The sequence below is a fragment of the Triticum urartu genome, chromosome 3A (assembly GCF_056163025.1).
Source record: "Triticum urartu cultivar PI428250 chromosome 3A, HENAU_Tu73, whole genome shotgun sequence".
Lineage (NCBI taxonomy): Eukaryota > Viridiplantae > Streptophyta > Magnoliopsida > Poales > Poaceae > Triticum > Triticum urartu.
Window position 1 is genome coordinate 280,945,868 of NC_141875.1, and position 21,194 is coordinate 280,967,061.

The following is a 21,194-nucleotide window of genomic DNA, read 5'->3' on the forward strand; positions in this document are numbered from 1 at the left end:
TCAAGGTTGAAACACTTATTGGAGCAAGTCTTAACTTATCACTATGTTCTCCTCTTAAGACTTGGGGGCTACAGGTATTATGCATATAAAGGAGGAACATCTTCATTTTATCAGGTTTGAGTAAATCAGGAAGATCAATTACATGACCCGGTGTCGACAACAATTATGACCCGGCGCCATCAATATTTATAAACCGGCTATTTTGGTAATATTAAACCGGCAAGTTTTACATCTTCAAACCGGTTGAATATCATATAAGTATTTTCAGACCCATGTTTCTTAAACCGGCGCTTTGGGAGCTGAGTCAAAGGAGTTATTCTTCACGATATTTCTCGCTGACAAATCAAGGTCGGCAAATTGATTATGAAGCTGATCTGTTGACCCGGATTTCTTAGAAGGAGGAAATAGCAAGGACTTAAGGATGATCAGATACCGGTTTACAAAAATTCTTAACCCAGAGCATAACCTGTCAAATTTGTTCTTGTGTTTATTTTGCAGCATAAGTTTACCATGAATAAATCCAAGCTAAACTTGGGGGCTAATGTCGGGGATATACCCCGCGGTGTAAACCGGCTGGAAGTTAACCCGGCCAAGACTTGGCGGTTTATCTGAAGACCCCGCTGACACTTGGCGAGTTACCGGCGACCCGCCCTGACCTGGCGGTTTACAAGCAACCCACCTGGTCTTATGACTCACTGGTGATCCGGTGTGTGGGACAGACGGATGACAAGGCCCAAGGCCTAGAAGGCCGGTTCACGTTTAATGGTGGGCCGGTTTAAGAGGAAAGGCATGGGGAACATTATCTTACAAGGAGCTAAGACCTGGACTTGTATCCGGTTTGTATTAAGATAGACTAGTCCTAATCCTAATAGGACTCTACATGTAATCCGCCCCTCCAACATATATAAGGAGGGGCAGGGCTCCCCAAAAGGGACAAGATTCACAAGTTCCACAAGTGGGACAAGTTAGGTTTAGACAATAGCTCTTGAGATAGAGCACTTTTGTAATCGTGATCATCATCATCAATATCAATGAAGCAGGATGTAGGCTTTTACCTCCACCGTGAGGGGCCGAACCTGGGTAAAACATCGCGTCTCTCGTCCCGCTCAACCCCTCTCAAGCTACCACATAGATGCGTTGGCCTCACGACTAAGTCCTGACACTAAGGATATCTGCCGTGACAATTCCACGACACTCTCCCTTCCCCTTCCCCCCTCCATGAGAAGTAAAAGAGGGGGGGCCGAATGCTACTAGGACTTGGAGTCCTAGTAGGACTCCCCTCACCTTGGTGCGCCCCTGGTGCGCCCCTGGTGGAGCTACTAGGACGTGAATATGACCGGAGGAGTAAACCGTGGAGGGAGACACCGCAGATGGCTTGGAACAGTTGGCGTGTCAACAAGGGGTGCCCTGCGTGGATCACATCACCATCACCATCACCACGCCGTCATGCTAACGAAACTCTCCCTCGAGCCTCTGCTAGATCAAGAGTTCGAGGGACGTCATCGAGCTGAACGTGAGCTGAAATTGCAGGTGCTGTACGTTCGGTACTAGATCGGTTGGATCATGAAGATGTTCGACTACATCAACCACGTTAACGTAACGCTTCTGCTTTCGGTCTACGAGGGTACATGGACACACTCTCCCCCTCTCGTTGCTATGCATCTCCTAGATAGATCTTGCGTGATCGTAGGAATTTTTTTTGAAATTGCATGCTACGTCTCCAACAGTGGCGTCCGAGCCAGGTCTATCCGTAGATGATACGCACGAGTGGAACACAAAGTGTTTTGGGCGATGATAGTCATACTGCTTACCACCAACGTCTTATTTTGATTCGGCGGTATTGTTGGATGAAGTGGCCCAGATGTCACAGCCCTAGCTTAGACCTTGTTTGTCTTTGCATAAGCATCCATGCATGATGTTTAAATTTTATGAAACCTTGAAATGGGGATCGATTAAACCCTAGCACCAGAAAGAATTCAATAGGATGAAATAAAATCTTTTTCAAGAACCCAAAATGCCCTTTAAAAATGTTCATGATTTTCTTTAAAGGTGAAAACCTCTACCAAAAATCATGAGCATAATTGTTGGCCATTTAGGGATTTTTGAATTAACCCATATTATATTTGAATTGGGGCATTTGAATTTTATAAACATTTTAAATGCTCCAAATATTCTGAAATCACTTGAGGGCCTCTGGATTAATTCAGTTAGTGCCCATATTCATGTTCAGAATTTAATAAAATGATTTAGTTCTAAAACTAAATCAAAACAGAGAAGAAATAAATAGAAAACTGAAACAAAAGAAAAAGGACAGAATACCTACACGCACTTACCTGGCGCTCACCTGGCAGCCCATCTGGCTGGCCCAGCCCACCAGGGGCAGGGAGGTCTTCTTCCTCCCGCCAGTCGCACGCACAGCACGTGCCCGACGCGTGCACAGCCACCGCATGCCACCTCCAGCCTGCCTGCTCGCTCTGCACAGGTCTAGACGACGCCATGCACCCCCCTGACCTCTCTCTCTCTCTCTCTCTCTCTCTCTCTCGCACCGCAACCTCTCCCCTCCCCTGGCTCCCTCTCTCTCACTGGCCGAGCGGCACCGTAGCTGCCCTTCGTCGCACTCGTAGCCACCGGCCCTCCCTCGCTTCCCCGACTGGTCCACGAGCTCCGCGACGTCGTCCTAGACCCGCTCACCGAGCCATGCCCCGCCGGACGCCCTCGAACGCCGACCATGCCGTCTTCTTCAACCTCGGTCCGCCGAGATCGACCTCGCTGCCCTGCTCAGCTCCGACCTCCCCCGAGCCCGCTTCGATGGCCGTCGCAACCGCCGTGAGCTTCTACACCGCCTCCCCCTCTTCTGTGCTTTGTTTGCACCCTCCAACAGCCTCCTCCACCGGAGCCGAGACGCTCCGCCGCAAGAGCTCGTCGCTAGCGTTGCTCCGGCGACCATTTGGTTGCACCAATGTGCCAAACACGCCCGCCGCACCGTGTAGTGCCTTGCCCGCGCTTTAGTTCGCGCTTTTGCCCGTTGCAGCCGCGCCCCCGTGCACAGCCGAGCTCCGACCGCCGCCCAAGTGCTCGCCGTTGTCGACTCCAGGCTCCCCACGACCTGCTGCTGCCTCCCCTGGATGCGCGGGAGCACGAGCTCCCAACTGCTGCCCCTAGCACCACTCCGGCGAGCCGCCGCCGCTCTGGTTGGTCGCCGTCGGCTAAATCCCGGCGGGTTGACCGCTTTGACCGCTGGTGGTTTAGCCCCGGTTGACCAGGGGATTTGACCCCCCTGGGTCTATGACATGCGGGCCCCGCCTGGCTAATTAATCTACTCTAGGTTTAAATTTAATTAGTTTAACCTAGGTTAGTGCTAATTAAACTAGGTTAGTTTAGTAAGACACCGACACGCGGGACCCACTGGTCAGGTTTGACCTGGACCATGCCCTGTTGACCTGCTGACGTCATGACGATGTCAGGCTGACGCAGTAATCCTTTTCTGGAATTTAAATAAATCTTAAATGATTTATTTATTTCAGAAAATATCAAAAACTTTGAAAAATCATATAAAATAATCTATAACTCCAATGGAAATAAGTTATATATGAAAAATGATCAGAAAAATATGAAGAATCTGTTTATGCCATGTTCATGCATGTTTGAGCAAGTTAACATCATTGTGTAGGACAAACAATGTAAGTGGGATTTGTTTATTCACATATGAAGTTTGAATTTGAACCTTGGGTTCAAACCAACTTCATCTAATCTGGACTCTAGTTGCATTAGCTCAAACACAAGCATATTGCCATGTCATGATCATGGATCATATTGTTGCATTGCATTGATTGTGTCCTTCTCTGTTTGCCGGTAACCATCCCCTCTCAATAGACGGTGTTTCCGATGACGTGATCGATGACACTGATGAAGAGCTATATTATCTTCAGAAGTGCCAGGCAAGCAAAACCCCCTTGTTCATTTTGATACAATCCCACTCTCTCGCTCCTGGTCTCTTTTACTGCATTAGGACAACAACGATTCAACTGTTACATGCTGCGGTAGTTGGACCCCTTTCCTCTGCATGACCTGTCATTGCCACAGTAAATAGATGAAACCCACTAGCATGAGTAGGAGTTGTTTGAGCCCATATGTGCCTACTCATTCATGTTTGTTTGTCATGCCTTCTACTGCTTAGAGTTGAGTCAGGTCTGATTCATCGGGGATGAATTGGAACGGTGATGAACATGTCCTACTGTGTGTGAGCTAAGTGTGTGAACACGATTTGGTAAAGGTATCGGTGAGAGGCCATGTATGAGTACATGGTGGGTTGTCTCATTGAAACCGTTCTCAGGAACTGAGTTCTGTGTTTGTGATCCATGAACAGCTACTACCACTCATTGGGATCCTTAATTGACCCTCTCGAGTTATTAACTGCCCTAGTCCTCTGCCTAGGAGTTGCAACTAGTTTCTCGTGTTTATAGGATATGTGTTGGCGGCCGTGCATAGCGCTGATGTGACGCCCCGAGACCGATGTGCCAGGTGTCTTCCAGTTATTCACCGTCGTTGCCATGTCATTTGCTTGCGTGTTGCATATTATCATGTCATCATGTGCATTGCATCATCATGTTTTCAAAACTTGAATCCGTCCCGGCCTCCCCGTTCTCTCCGTTGTCCGTTCTGAGCCCAGACACACTTGCACGCGCCCGCGGCATGTCCGAAATATTATTTTATAAGTGGCCGGAAAATGTTCTCGGAATGGGATGAAAGTTGGCGTGTGGTCTTATTATAGTGTAGATAGACCGCCTGTCAAGTTTCATCGCATTCAGAGTTCGTTTGATAGCCCAACCGTTAAACTATAGCGACGATATAGTTGGTCTAACGTCGGATGTTTTCGGTCTCCGGAAACAGTCGCCGGGCCTCTCTCTCTCTCTCTCTCTCTCTCTCTCTCTCTTCTCTCAGCTCGAGACCGTCTATACAGTCCACTACTCACCGCCAGGCCTTCCCAACGTCTCTCGTCAGCCCGCGGCCCCCCTCGCCGCGTCCGAAAGCTATACCGGACCCGACCCGGATAGTCGTCAGCGTTGGGTCCGGAACATCCCCAAACATCTGCAAAATATCCTCGTTTTATTTATTGGACTCTTTAGCATATTTTTCTCGTCCGTCCGGTTATGATCGGAGGGGCCAGATAGCCCCTAACCTTACCCACGTGATGTATATATATACATTATCCAACCCTAGATCCTAGGCGCCTTGTCCCATCATTCCTTTCCCCCGCCGCCACCAGACCAACTCCCTTCGCTCATCGGGATCCTCCCATTCCTCCTCCCACCAACCAGAACTCGAGCCCGAGCCCTTGGATTCGAAGTCATCTGAGATGAGCACCGCCGCCTCCCTTCTTCTTCTCTTTCCCGGTGCTCTATCATTCCTCTCGATCTCTCTCACGATCTCCCTCTCTCTCTGTTTTTCATCAGCTGCAGGTCGCCGCCGCCTTGGTCGACCCTCGCCGGAGCTCCGTCGACGCCCCGTTGGCCGGATCCGGCCCAGAAACAGGTGGATCCATCCATCCCCGCCCGAGCCCCGTGCCCTTCGCCACCTCCCATACGCCTCTGCTCGTGCCTGAGCACGGACGCCTCACCGGACACATCCCGCAGCAGTCCCGCATCAAGCCTCGCGCCGTCGTCCTTGTCCTCGTAGCCTCCCCGCTCTCCTCGTCGGCGCAGGGAGATGAGCCCCTCTCGAACTCCAGCAACGGCGCCGCCCCTCGCAGCGACTGCCGCCGTCGCCATGGCCTACTTCGCCTCGACGCCATGGCCGCCCGAAGCTTCTCCACTACTGCTGCTGTCGCATGGATCTCTGCCACTGGCCGCCACATCCACGACGCTCTTGTCCAGGTCCTGGCCTCGTCCACCTCCTGCAGACGAGCACTGGTCGGCCACCAGAGCTCCTCCGAGCGCCTCCTCTGCTTCGAACGGCGAGGACGAGAGGCATGTTCCCTTCTCCATCGCGGTGCCCGCACGCCAAGTCCCTCGCGCCTCCACCGGAGTCTGGTCCTCACCGGACTTTCCCTGCACGCCCGCTGCCGCCGCCCTGATTCTTCCTGGCGAGAGCCTCGCCGCTGCTTCTGCTCTAGGGGAATTCATTGACCCGCCTCTGCAACCGAGACGAGCGCTGCTCGTCATGGTCGCGTTGACCGCGTGGCCACCGCAGCACCTCAAGGCCTGGGTCTGCCTCCACCGGTCTCCTCTTCCAGGCCCAGTTGCGCGCCCCTGCAGGCCTCCCCTCTCCACAGTTCCGGGCCGAGGCCCAATGTGAGGAACTTCCCTAGCCCAACTAAGTTCCGTTTCAGCCCATGTTTATTTTTTTCCCTCTCTGCGAATTTAGTTATTTATCCTGAGACTGCAGTTTTACAGAAAAGACCCTCATGTTCATGCATATAATAACTCACAATCCGTGCATCGCATGTAAATAATTTATATATGAAACTTGCTCAGAATTTTGTCTAGTTTAATAATATGTCACTTTCATCCATGTTTAAAATGTCTAAAATGATGTTTGTTTAAATTTGCTCCTATGCCATGCTAAAATGGTTTAATTCATAACTATATAACCGTAGCTCCGTTTTTAACAAACTTTATATGTAAATGGGGTGGAATTTTGCCTAGTTTAACATGGTCTACTTGTTTTGCATGTTTATTAACTCTAAAATTTCATTTAGGGCAGAACCGCACCAAATCAAAAATATGCTATGGGGATTTACCAGAATTGTTGTTCGTTGCTTCTGGCCTCATTTAAACTTGACTAGATAGGTAGTTTTACTTTGCTTCACCCTATTGCCATGTTAACAACATTTAATCTTGTTGGTTACCTAAACGAGAGAGAACTAAATAAGTCATGTGGTGTTTTCTTCAATATGCAACTCCGTTGCATATTGTGCTCCACTTAATTTGTAGGATTGTTTGTGCACTTTGCCATGCCATGCTTCTTTAAACCGGTCATGCATCATACTTGGTTGTGCATCATGCCATGATTTTGTGGTGGTTGTTTACTATGTTGTGTGCTTCTTTCTGGTGTTGCTTCTTCGGGTTGGTTCCGATAACGTCGCGTTTGTGAGGACCCGTTCGTCTACATCCGTTTGTCTTCTTCATGGACTCGTTCTTCTTCCTTGCGGGATTTCAGGCAAGATGATCATACCCTCGAAATCACTACTATCTTTGCTATGCTAGTTTTGCTCGCTCTTTTGCTATGCCAATGCTACAATGCCTACCACTTGCTTTCAAGCCTCCCAAATTGCCATGTCAAGCCTCTAACCCACCTTGTCCTAGCAAACCGTTGATTGGCTATGTTACCGCTTTGCTCAGCCCTTCTTATAGCATTGTTAGTTGCAGGTGAAGACTGAAGTTTTGTTCCTTGTTGGAACATGGAGATGTTGTTCCTGGTTGGAACATGTTTACTTGTTGGGATATCACAATATATCTTATTTAATTAATGCATCTATATACTTGGTAAAGGGTGGAAGGGTCGGCCTTATGCCTGGTGTTTTGTTCCACTCTTGCCGTCCTAGTTTCCGTCATATCGGTGTTATGTTCCCGGATTTTGCGTCCCTTACGCGGTTGGGCTATAATGGGAACCCCTTGACAGTTCGCCTTGAGTAAAACTCTTCCAGCAACGCCCAACATTGGTTTTACCATTCGCCACCCAGCCTTTTTCTTTTCCCTTGGGGGTCGCGCGCCCAAGGGTCATCATTATTTTACCCCCCCGGGCCAGTGCTCCTCTGAGTGTTGGTCCAACTTGTCAGCCGCCGGTGGCCACCAGGGGCAACTCTGGGCTGGCCTACCGGAAGTTTGGACGATCCGGTGTGCCCTGAGAAAGAGATATGTGCAGCTCCTATCGGGATTTGTCGGCACATTCGGGCGGTGTTGCTGGTTTAGTTTTACCATGTCGAAATGTCTTGTTGTACCGGGATACCGAGTCTGATCGAAATGTCTCGGGAGGAGGTCTATTCCTTCGTTGACCATGAGGGCTTGTGATGGGCTAAGTTGGGACACCCCTGCAGGGATTTGAACTTTCGAAAGCCGTGCCCACGGTTATGGGCAGATGGGAATTTGTTAATGTCCGGTTGTAGAAAACCTGAAGTTGACCTTAATTAAAATGAATCAACCGCGTGTGTTACCGTGATGGTCTCTTTCCGGCGGAGTCCGGGAAGTGAACACGGTGTTGGAGTTATGCTTGACTTAGGTTGTTTTAGGATCACTTCTTGATCATACTTGTATCGACCGTGCTTTGCCTTCTCTTCTCGCTCTCATTTGTGTATGTTAGCCACCATATATGCTAGTCGCTTGCTGCAGCTCCATCTCATACCTTTTACCTTACCCATAAGCTTAAATAGTCTTGATCGCGAGGGTGCGAGATTGCTGAGTCCCTGTGGCTCACAGATACTTCCAAAACCAGCTTGCAGGTGCCGATGAGTCCGTGCAGATGACGCAACCAAGCTCAGGAGGAGCTCGATGAAGACCTTGTCCTTTGTGTTGTTTTGTTCTAGTTGATTAGTAGTGGAGCCCAATTGGGGTCGATCGGGGACCTTTGTCGCATTTGGGGTTCTTCTTTTATTTTGGTTCCGTAGTCGGACCTTGATTGTATTTGGATGTTGCAATGCTTTATTCATGTAATTGTGTGAAGTGGCAAGTGTAAGCCAACTATGTATCTCTGCCCCTTATGTATTACATGGGTTGTGTGAAGATTACCTCACTTGCGACATTGCTTTCAATGCGGTTATGCCTCTAAGTCGTGCTTCGACACATGGGAGATATAGCCGCATCGAGGGCGTGACAAGTTGGTAATCAGAGCCTTCCCCGACCTTAGGAGCCCCATTGCTTGATCGTTTTTAGCGGCCGAGTTGTGTCTAGAAAAATGTTTTGAGTCATTTAGGAATTATATATCGGAGAGTTTAGGAATTCTTTTACTTCCCAGTCTCCTCATCGCTCTGGTAAGGCATCCTGACGTAGAGTTTTGACTTTTCTCTTCTCAAATTTCACTAAATTTTTTTAGGATCACGCGGGTATCTTGGAATCGTTCCGATGGTTTTATGATGAGAACATTGTCTTGGTGCCTCCTGTCAGGTGTTTTGTGGAAGTGTCCCGGGGAGTTGAGCTCTGAGGTGTTGTCGTCATAATTTTATCGTTGCAGTTCTGGAATACCTGAGTTTAGTACGCCGACATCGAAAATCTCTTTTATGCAGTTCGTTGGTGAGATAACCTCAACGCCACCCAGTACTGGGGCGGGAGTTCGGGAGCATCGCCATAACTTGTATAACGGATGCTTTTCGAAGGTTGAGGTAGATGATTTCCGAAGGTTTCTTGGTTATGTGTTGAAGGATGGATACAGCTGGATGTAGGATTTGTTAGTTTGGGTGAGATATTATGCTTCCCCTGTATCCCCAACACCTGATTGCATAACTGGAAAGGTTCGGGAGTTTCATAGGTGGGAATTCAAGTAGTTCTTAGGATATCTTTCCGACAGATGTATGATATGAAATTGGGGTTCGACGTCTAGTGGTCCGCCTATTCACTGTCGGTTTTACAGTGGTCTCGTTGTGTCTTAAAGAGTCCTTGGCTATGCCGACTCGGGGACGCTTCGTATGTCATGTGCACTGCCTTGTACATGATGGTGCTGTACGATCGAGCCCGTGTAGGCCCCACCACGAAAACTTCGGACGAATTCTCTATCATATGTTTGTTCTGGCTTATTCTGCAAGCCAATCCTTGTTTTGTTTTGAGTTGTGGTATTCGAGTTGCTTCAAAGTCAAATGTTGATTCCATACCTTTTCCTAAATGTTGTTCTCATATTTCTATGTGAATACCAATCCTTCTTGATCATCAAGATTGTTTTTGTCAATCCTTTTAATCGGTGTGCTTCTCTTCAAGTGGACCCGATCACTTCAACATTCGCAAGATCAACTCAAGTCTTCTCAACGGTGTCGTTTTCTTCCATACCAAGTTGCCTTTGTTTTTCCCACCCTCCCTCCCTTGTTTCTTCGAGGACTCAGATGTTTTAATCAAGTATCCATTTTATTATGGAAGTCTCTCCATTCTTCTCCCTTCATGTTCTTATCCGGTGATTCTCATGAAAATTCTAACGGAGCTTCAAGTTTGTCACTTTTCACTCGTTTTCTTCTCCGGTGGATTCTATTCAAGCTCTCGGTATTTGATCATATTCTTTTCCTTTTTTCAAATGTCTTCTCTTGCCGGTGCACCTCTCAATCATTAACTTTTCGTTATTCATTTGTTCTGCAGTGCTAAAGATATCTCGAAGATTCGTGTTTTCCACTCTGCATTCGTTCAAGATCTTTCCAGGTTGTTATCTCATTCAAGTCATTTAATTCAACCGGTGCAACCTCTCTTTTAAATCGTTCAACGGTGTTTCTTTTGAGTGGGCCCTAACCCACAGGTCTATTCCCAGGATCTTACCTGACTCTTCTTATTTCCCGGAGATATCCTAAATTCCTTTTAAAGTTTGACGCAAGAATGAATTATCATAAGTCAAATGTCCTTCTCCAAGATCTTTCAAATTCATTTCATCGTTGATTCAACTTTTATATTCTTCTTTATTCCGGTGCCTCAACAATTCATGGTGGTGTTTCTCATCGTAATTCTCAGATTTTGGAGACCGAAGAAGATTTTCTCTCAATCTTGCTCCATTCTCTTCAAGATTCGTGATTCTAGCTTGTTGCCATCCTCTCGTAATTGTTTTGATCGTGAGAATTCTTTTCACCCATCCGGAGCATTTCAAGGGTATTTTCAGTTCGATTATCCGGAGTCCATCATTTCATAGGACTTGTTTATTCTCAGCTTTCAGCTCTCGTTCCCCAAATCTCACCGGTGCATCATTCGATATTCTCTAATCATCTCATGATCTTTTGTTCTCGTGGATCTAATTTCCATCAAGTATTTTCATTCGTTCTCTAATTCCTTTCCGGTGATTCGTTATCTTTTATTCGTTCATTTGCAATTCCTATGGTGGTTTGTTCAAGATTCTTCTTCCTTCGTGTATCATATCAATTTATTGGTTGTTTCAATTCTACAGGTGGTTCGTTAAAGACCTTCCCAAGTTTGACGCTATATCTCTCTTAATCTTTTTTTACGAGAATAAGTAATATGTCAAATCCGTTGATTGTCATCAATTTAATTGGTGAAGGATAAGCATAATGTAATTCTTATTCTTATTTCATCGAGCGAATTCAATTCCTTATTCCGGAGGTTCATCAAATTCGCGGTTTCACTTGGTTCATCTTTCTTTTCCTGGAGTTCCAAGTTCTCTCATTTATTTCACCACGAAGATCCTTCTAAATCATTACAAGGTTTCACCTTGTGTTTTCAACTTCTTTTGCATTTATCGTCATTTTGTTTACCGGAGTTCCTCATGGATGTCCTACATGATGGTTCATCGAGGTTTTATTTCTTTCTCGAAGCGTTCATCAACATTCTTTTCAGTGGAGTTCAAGCATTCTTCTTCTTGTAATCCGGAGTGCATTTCTTTCTACCGTATCTTTGGAGGTGGTATTATGCCATTCTTGATAATTTGAGTTCATGTTTCATAATTCACATGTTATTAAGAATGAGGTATTTTAAATCCATCAATCTCGTCATTGGAGTTACCTTGGGTTATATTTCACCTAAAGCTCTTCCCTAAGGATCATGCTATTTAGGGTGCTCATAAAGGACCCAAGTTCTTCTTTATCCTCCCGGTGAAATACTTTCTTATCTCCTTGTTCATATCAATACAATTCTTTCCCGTGAGTGGCAGGTTGTCACCTCATAATTTTGAGATGTATTTCATAAGACCATATTAAGATTATTCTTTTTCGTTGTTGGTTTTCATTTGCAGTCGGAGTGCTGTCCAAATTATATCATTCTTAGTCCTATTCTATCTTGTTTTAACCGGAGTGGTTTCAATATTTATCTTGCCCTTCAACCTCAAGGTTTTTCGCAATGTTCTTTGTTTCTCTTTTCTAAAGGAGTGTTTTCGACCTTATTCACCTTCGATGTGTTCTTTCTCGAATTTGTTCTATCTTGCAAGGTTCCTTGGTTTCACTCGTTTGTCAAAGAAGCAAATTAGTTTTACCTCTTCTCTTTATCTTCCGTTTTTCCCTCTGGTGCCATTCTAGATCTCGGGACGAGATCCTCTCGTAGTGGTGGAGTGTTGTGACGCCCCGAGACCGATGTGCCAGGTGTCTTCCAGTTATTCGCCGTCGTTGCCATGTCATTTGCTTGCGTGTTGCATCTTATCATGTCATCATGTGCATTGCATCATCATGTTTTCAAAACTTGCATCCGTCCCGGCCTCCTCGTTCTCTCCGTTGTCCGTTCTGAGCCCAGACACACTTGCACGCGCCCGCGGCATGTCCGAAATATTATTTTATAAGTGGCCGGAAAATGTTCTCAGAATGGGATGAAAGTTGGCCTGTGGTCTTATTATAGTGTAGATAGACCGCCTGTCAAGTTTCATCGCATTCAGAGTTCGTTTGATAGCCCAACCGTTAAACTATAGTGACGATATAGTCGGTCTAACGTCGGATGTTTTCGGTCTCCGGAAACAGTCGTCAGGCCTCTCTCTCTCTCTCTCTCTATCTCTCTCTCTCTCTCTCTCTCTCTCTCTCTCTCTCTCTCTCTTCTCTTCTCTCAGCTCGAGACCCTCTATACAGTCCACTACTCACCGCCAGGCCCTTCCTAACCTCTCTCGTCAGCCCGCGGCCCCCCTCGCCGCGTCCGAAAGCTGTACCGGACCCGACCCGGATAGTCGTCACCGTTGGGTCCGGAACATCCCCAAACATCTGCAAAATATCCTCGTTTTATTTATTGGACTCTTTAGCATATTTTTCTCGTCCGTCCGGTTATGATCGGAGGGGCCAGATAGCCCCTAACCTTACCCACGTGATGTATATATATACATTATCCAACCCTAGATCCTAGGCGCCATGTCCCATCCTTCCTTTCCCCCGCCGCCACCAGACCAACTCCCTTCGCTCATCGGGATCCTCCCATTCCTCCTCCCACCAACCAGAACTCGAGCCCGAGCCCTTGGATTCGAAGTCATCTGAGATGAGCACCACCGCCTCCCTTCTTCTTCTCTTTCCCGGTGCTCCGTCGTTCCTCTCGATCTCTCTCTCATGATCTCCCTCTCTCTCTGTTTTTCATCAGCTGCGGGTCGCTGCCGCCTTGGCCGACCCTCGCCAGAGCTCCGTCGACGCCCCGTTGGCCGGATCCGGCCTGGAAACAGGTGGATCCATCCATCCCCGCATGAGCCCCGTGCCCTTCGCCGCCTCCCATACGCCTCTGCTCGTGCCTGAGCACGGACGCCTCACCGGACGCATCCCGCAGCAGTCCCGCATCAAGCCTCGCGCCGTCGTCCTTGTCCTCGTAGCCTCCTTGCTCTCCTCGTCGGCGCAGGGAGATGAGCCCCTCTCGAACTCCAGTAATGGTGCCGCCCCTCGCAGCGACTGCCGCCGTCGCCATGGCCTACTTCACCTCGACGCCATGGCCGCCCGAAGCTTCTCCACTACTGCTGCTGTCGCATGGATCTCTGCCACCGGCCGCCACATCCACGACGCCCTTGTCCAGGTCCCGGCCTCGTCCACCTCCTGCAGACGAGCACCGGTCGGCCACCAGAGCTCCTCCGAGCGCCTCCTCTGCTTCGAACGGTGAGGACAGGAGGCATGTTCCCTTCTCCATCGTGGTGCCCGCACGCCAAGTCCCTCGCGCCTCCACCGGAGTCTGGTCCTCGCCGGCCTTTCCCTGCACGCCCGCTGCCGCCGCCCTGATTCTTCCCGGCGAGAGCCTCGCCGCTGCTCCTGCTCTGGGGGAATTCATTGACCCGCCTCTGCAACCGAGACGAGCGCTGCTCGTCACGGTCGCGTTGACCGCGTGGCCACTGCAGCACCTCAAGGCCTGGGTCTGCCTCCACCGGTCTCCTCTTCCAGGCCCAGTTGCGCGCCCCTGCAGGCCTCCCCTCTCCACAGTTCCGGGCCGAGGCCCAATGTGAGGAACTTCCCCAGCCCAACTCGGTTCCGTTTCAGCCCATGTTTATCTTTTTCCCTCTCTGCGAATTTAGTTATTTATCCTGAGACTGCAGTTTTACAGAAAAGACCCTCATGTTCATGCATATAACAACTCACAATCCGTGCATCGCATGTAAATAATTTATATATGAAACTTGCTCAGAATTTTGTCTAGTTTAATAATATGTCACTTTCATCCATGTTTAAAATGTCTAAAATGATGTTTGTTTAAATTTGCTCCTATGCCATGCTAAAATGGTTTAATTCATAACTATATAACCGTAGCTCCGTTTGTAACAAACTTTATATGTAAATGGGGTGGAATTTTGCCTAGTTTAACATGGTCTACTTGTTTTGCATGTTTATTAACTCTAAAATTGCATTTAGGGCAGAACCGCACCAAATCAAAAATATGCTATGGGGATTTACCGGAATTGTTGTTCGTTGCTTCCGGCCTCATTTAAACTTGACTAGATAGGTAGTTTTACTTTGCTTCACCCTCTTGCCATGTTAACAACATTTAATCTTGTTGGTTACCTAAACGAGAGAGAACTAAATAAGTCATGTGGTGTTTTCTTCAATATGCAACTCCGTTGCATATTGTGCTCCACTTAATTTGTAGGATTGTTTGTGCACTTTGCCATGCCATGCTTCTTTAAACCGGTCATGCATCATACTTGGTTGTGCATCATGCCATGATTTTGTGGTGGTTGTTTACTATGTTGTGTGCTTCTTTCCGATGTTGCTTCTTCGGGTTGGTTCCGATAATGTCGCGTTTGTGAGGACCCGTTCGTCTACATCCGTTTGTCTTCTTCATTGACTCGTTCTTCTTCCTTGCGGGATTTCAGGCAAGATGATCATACCCTCGAAATCACTACTATATTTGCTATGCTAGTTTTGCTCGCTCTTTTGCTATGCCAATGCTACGATGCCTACCACTTGCTTTCAAGCCTCCCAAATTGCCATGTCAAGCCTCTAACCCACCTTGTCCTAGCAAACCGTTGATTGGCTATGTTACTGCTTTGCTCAGCCCCTCTTACAGCGTTGTTAGTTGCAGGTGAATATTGAAGTTTTGTTCCTTGTTGGAACATGGAGATGTTGTTCCTGGTTGGAACATGTTTACTTGTTGGGATATCACAATATATCTTATTTAATTAATGCATCTATATACTTGGTAAAGGGTGGAAGGCTCGGCCTTATGCCTGGTGTTTTGTTCCACTCTTGCCGCCCTAGTTTCCGTCATATCGGTGTTATGTTCCCAGATTTTGCGTCCCTTACGCGGTTGGGCTATAATGGGAACCCCTTGACAGTTCGCCTTGAGTAAAACTCTTCCAGCAATGCCCAACATTGGTTTTACCATTCGCCACCCAGCCTTTTTCTTTTCCCTTGGGGGTCGCGCGCCCAAGGGTCATCATTATTTTACCCCCCCGGGCCAGTGCTCCTCTGAGTGTTGGTCCAACTTGTCAGCCGCCGGTGGCCACCAGGGGCAACTCTGGGCTGACCTACCGGAAGTTTGGACGATCCGGTGTGCCCTGAGAAAGAGATATGTGCAGCTCCTATCGGGATTTGTCGGCACATTCGGGCGGTGTTGCTGGTTTAGTTTTACCCTGTCGAAATGTCTTGTTGTACCGGGATAGCGAGTCTGATCGGAATGTCTCGGGAGGAGGTCTATTCCTTCGTAGATCGTGAGAGCTTGCGATGGGCTAAGTTGGGACACCCCTGCAGGGATTTGAACTTTCGAAAGCTGTGCTCGTGGTTATGGGCAGATGGGAATTTGTTAATGTCCGGTTGTAAAAACCTGAAGTTGACCTTAATTAAAATGAATCAACCGCGTGTGTTACCGTGATGGTCTCTTTCCGGCGGAGTCCGGGAAGTGAACACGGTGTTGGAGTTATGCTTGACGTAGGTTGTTTTAGGATCACTTCTTGATCATAGTTGTATCGACCGTGCTTTGCCTTCTCTTCTCGCTCTCATTTGCATATGTTAGCCACCATATATGCTAGTCGCTTGCTGCAGCTCCACCTCATACCTTTTACCTTACCCATAAGCTTAAATAGTCTTGATCGCGAGGGTGCGAGATTGCTGAGTCCCTGTGGCTCACAGATACTTCCAAAACCAGCTTGCAGGTGCCGATGAGTCCGTGCAGATGACGCAACCAAGCTCAGGAGGAGCTCGATGAAGACCTTGTCCTTTGTGTTGTTTCGTTCTAGTTGATCAGTAGTGGAGCCCAGTTGGGGTCGATCGGGGACCTTTGTCGCATTTGGGGTTCTTCTTTTATTTTGGTTCCGTAGTCGGACCTTGATTGTATTTGGATGTTGTAATGCTTTATTCATGTAATTGTGTGAAGTGGCGAGTGTAAGCCAACTATGTATCTCTGCCCCTTATGTATTACATGGGTTGTGTGAAGATTACCTCACTTGCGACATTGCTTTCAATGCGGTTATGCCTCTAAGTCGTGCTTCGACACGTGGGAGATATAGCCGCATCGAGGGCGTGACAGCTGACCCTAGGGGTGGGCTATGATGCGGTAGATACACCGTGGCATGGTGTACCAGGTTCCCGTTTGGTGTCTCAGGAACCTTGCACACATCGTTTGGGGATGTGAGCGAAACTCCGGCCGGATCTCCTCGCGGATGGAACCCGAATAGGTGATAAACCTGGACTAGAGACTTGTGTGGTTAGTCAGGTCCTGGCCGACTCCCTCGCCAGGCTCCCGCTTGAAGGTTGCCGAGATACACGACGTGTACATGGTGGTAAGTGGCAAGAGCATGTGTGAAGAAGTACACCCCTGCAGGGTTAACATCATCTATTCGAATAGCCGTGTCTGTGGTAAAGGACTTCTGGGTTTCCTATAACAGTTCATAGACAAGTGAAAGTGGATACTCTAAAATGCGCAAGATAGGCGTGAGTGCAATGGATGGCGTTCTTGTAGGGAGACGGGAGCGGATCCATAGTGGTTTATTGATATGGTGAATATGTGGACTCGTGTGCGCCACCTCAAAAGAGTTGCTTGCAGTCGTAGTTCAGGTTAGCCACTGAGTCAAAGCTGGCTTGCTGCAGTCAAACTCCACCACCCCCCTTTGTTGATACCGATGCATATATAGCTAGTTCTGATGTAAGTCTTGCTGGGTACATTTGTACTCATGTTTGCTTAATTTATGTTTTGCAGAGAGACTTCAGTCTCGCTAGTAGTTCCACCTGGACTTCGACATTTAGCTTGTTACCTCAGCTACGATCTTGTGCCCTTGGCAGGGTCTTGTAGATAGTCAGGCTTCTTAGCCTTCTTCTTTTGTAGTTATTTGTACTCAGACAACTTAAGCTTCCGCATGTGCTTGTTGCTTGTATGCTCTGTATGTTGGGTCATGAGACCATGCTTGTAATACTTGGCTCCTCGGAGCCTAATGAATAAATACTTTGAGTCATAGAGTTATGTTGTGATGCCATGTTGTATTTACACATATCAAGCATATTGTGTGTATGATTGAAATGCTTGATATGTGTGGGATCCGACAACCTAGTTGTTTATCCTTGGTAGCCTCTCTTATGGAGAAATGTAGTCTTGTGCTTCCATGAGCCATAATAGTCCGCTACAGCCCGGTTCACTGGAGTCCTGCTAGCCCAGCACTACTGATCCGGAACACTTGACTGGCCGGCATGTGATTCACTTCGTTCCTGTGTCTGTCCCTTCGAGGAAATGTCACGCGGTGACATCCGGAGTCCTGCCTAGCCTGCTACAGCCCGGTTCACCGGAGTCCTGTTAGCCCAGTGCTACAGCCCGGATTCACATGCTGCTGACCGACATGCTCGATGTTGATTCATGTATGCCTGTCCCGTAAGTTAGTGCCACTTTGGGTTCATGACTAGTCATGTCGGCCCGGGTTCTTTGTCATATGGATGGTAGCGACACAATCATATACGTGAGCCAAAAGGCGCAAACGGCCCCGGGCCAGGTAAGGTGGCACCCGTGGGAATACCGTGCGTGAGGCCGCAAAGTGATATGATGTGTTACATGCTAGATCAGTGTGACTTAGGATTGGGGTCCTGACAGATTTGGTATCAGAGCCTGACTACCTATAGGACTACCAAGCCAAACTGGTCGAAGTTGTGTCTAGAAATGCTTTAGTTATGTAAGGGAATTGATTGGGGAAGGGAACGTAAGGCTCTTTTTACTCCTTATACCTTATGCCCTTCTGATCTTAGTCAACCTCTTCTTTTCTGCGGGGATTAAGAACTAGTCTTCTCGTCTTTCTATCAGGATCACGTGTTACTAATCCGTAGACTCGTAGGATTGATGGATTCAAGCCCGAGTTCGGTTCCTACTACTTCTGTGTGTTGACTGTTCATCTCAGAACCTTGATATTGTGATGCTGAGTGGTCATGCCACTATTTTGCAGGATGTCTCAAATCTTTTTGAGCAATTACAGCCGTTATGCTGTCCGAGTCATCCCAGGTTACTAAATAGTCTGATGCATTTGCAAATCCTTTCTTTCCGTTGTCGATGTCCTTTTGGTCAGAATAAGCACACTAACCGGTTCCTTGAGGTACTCTATTGCCTCGGTATATATGTTGGGGCTATTATTACGACCCTAGGTGTTCTAGGGAGTCACCTAGTAATCTAGGCATGTTTTGTGTTCCCGGTGTGATGATTCTGGCCACCATTCTCGAAAGCATCTCGTGATGCCATTTAGTAGTAGGTATTCTACTCCTGGGTTCTTGACCCAAGATCCACTCTACTTACCTCGTCTTGATAGTGTTGCTCGTACCTTTAGGATATTAGTAATCTTTGTGATAGTCTTCGAGGTCCGTGGTATATCATTATTCCAAATACCATGAACCATCATTGCAGAAGTTCTTTTGAACCAAAAGATCACAACCAGGGTGCTCTTCAGGAGTACTCCATTCATATTGTGAATCTGCCAGTCCCTTTTCTTCTGCATGGGTTATCCGGAAGTAATATGTTGAACTTGTTTGACATACTAATCTATGCATCCATAACTCAGAAAATCATATGTTCTTTGAGTTGTCCCTCATTAGTTGTTTTCTGACCTCCGATTATCAATTTGTAGTCAGGAGTAGTCGTGCATTCGTGTTATCGATGCCTATTGTTCTTGTGGTCTGACAAGCCATTCTATTCCGGAATGACTAGGAGAAACAAACTCCAGCACCTCATCCATTTCTTGGACTGGTCAAAGTAGTTGTATTTCGCAGATCAAAATGCCAATCCAGCTTTTGCTCTGTTCTACCTTGGAGTGTTACCATCTTTATGTCAAGAATGTCATGAGAATTGCACCACCTCTTATGTATTCTTGATGGAGTGATACTTCTCGCCATCATTATTCATTCCTTGGTCCCGTGTTGTTTTAACCGGAATGCCGACGAGTGAACTGTGATGTGTGAAATTAATACTACTAGCAACCTCGTTGCTTGGTAGTTAATGGACAATACTCTCACTCTTAGCGTGCTGGTTATTGAATCATCATCCTATGATTGATCATGCTAACTAGTCCTTATTTCTGGTGCACCCTTTGATCAATGAGTTAGGATTGTGTCAATCCCTCACTCTTTTGATCATATCATCTTGCCCTGAAAAGCAAGGTTGTTCATGAGCTTAGTAACATATCGCTGGTTCATGATTTTCCGAATATCTTCTCGGAGGTATTACTAGGTTTCCCCCTGACCGTTATGTTGAGCTCGCGATCAAGTTGGTTTTCTCATAAACCACCCTTCTCCAAGAATCTGTGTTGGATACCTCTGAGCTAGTTGGTTAAGCCAAAAAACAACAACTTGGAGAGTGGGAAGACAAAAGCTGGTCTGACTTAGTTCATGTTATGGGGTATATTTTGTGTGTGTGTGTTGAAGAAAGATGATATATTCATCGATTGGTCCTCATGATCAGTTGTTGGATCTATTGTCTTGTCAAAACTTTGACTTGAGTATGGGATATCGTCAAGTCAAATTAGAACCAACGATGTTCGTAATGTTGTCTTACTCGTGATTGATCCCTCGAGCATACACCATTACATCTTTTGGTCTGACCAATGCTATTACCGTGTTCACATGATGGCGGAAGTCCAGTGATATGGAAATTCTGATGAGTTGTTGTTGACCCCATCAGCAGCATTTTGTCTCCCCCATGATTCATGTTGAACATCAACCTAGTGTTGAAAACTTTGTAAGCAATGCCTTCGTGTTCCATTCATGAAGCCTATGCTTGGATGAAAGAAGTGACTTTCTCCAAGTTCACGTGCATTAGGTGTAAGTTTCCGCCATGAATCTGAGGAAGGTTTGTTTTGTTTCCCTTGGAATCATCCCAAGTAAGTCATGCATACGTGCGAAGTATTCTATGGTTTGGTAGATTAATTACCTCCACTCCATATGTGTTCCTAGCACACCAAGCCACTGATTGATTTGTTCAAGGTGAAGAAGTTCCTTCTTAAGAATCATGACTTATGTTAGGACTTCGCTACCATCGTTAATGGTTCCCCTCCGGAACTCGATAGTGTTTTGTTGTAAGACTACTATGTGGTCATGCTTGTTTGGAACAGCGTGTTCACATGTATGTACCAGAACCAGCTCATGTTTTGGAGCTTGCTATCATAGTTCATTTCCCGAGAATCTCGCAACGTCATCCCGTCGATTTGTGTTGCAAACTTTCTTTTCCAGACATGATGTCTGAAATATCTTGTTACCAACCAGATTTGAATCTCAGGCAGATATGATGGTTGGAACATTCCCAACAATTGCATTCTATTCCCAGCTTGCACCCGCCTTTGTGCCATTTTGCTATGGTCTGCCTTCTCGGTATTTCCAGGATCATCTTCAAAAGTGGACTTACCTGGGCCCTATCCTTCCTCGATGATAAGCAGAAATCATCCATCGTGTTATCTTCAACAAGGTAGTCCACATCATCCATTCTAGCTTGAGTATGTCATTCCTTTGAACTCCGCCAAACGATCGTTTGTGATTGCCTTAGGCTGGTATAAAGAGTTTCAATGATCTAGATTTCAAAAGTAATCCTTTTCTCCATTTAAGGGAATAACTCTACGAGTCACCTCCCCCAAGGTGCCCTATTATGGGATCATGGTAATTGTTTCCTCGCCACTTTGAAACCTATGCCCCATCTTACTCAAGCATGGAATTGTTGTCTACCAAAATTGAACAT

General features: G+C 47.0%; 1 protein-coding gene across 1 annotated transcript in view; it reads right to left on the reverse strand.

The window, feature by feature from the left end:
- Positions 1 to 2,498, reverse strand: part of LOC125548354 (uncharacterized) — a 29,969-nt gene extending 27,471 nt beyond the window's left edge. The window contains exon 1 of the mRNA XM_048711976.2: positions 2,334 to 2,498. Within this exon, the coding sequence (XP_048567933.2) occupies positions 2,334 to 2,498 (165 nt within the window). The remainder of the gene's footprint in view (positions 1 to 2,333) is intronic.
- Positions 2,499 to 21,194: the final 18,696 nt, after the last annotated feature.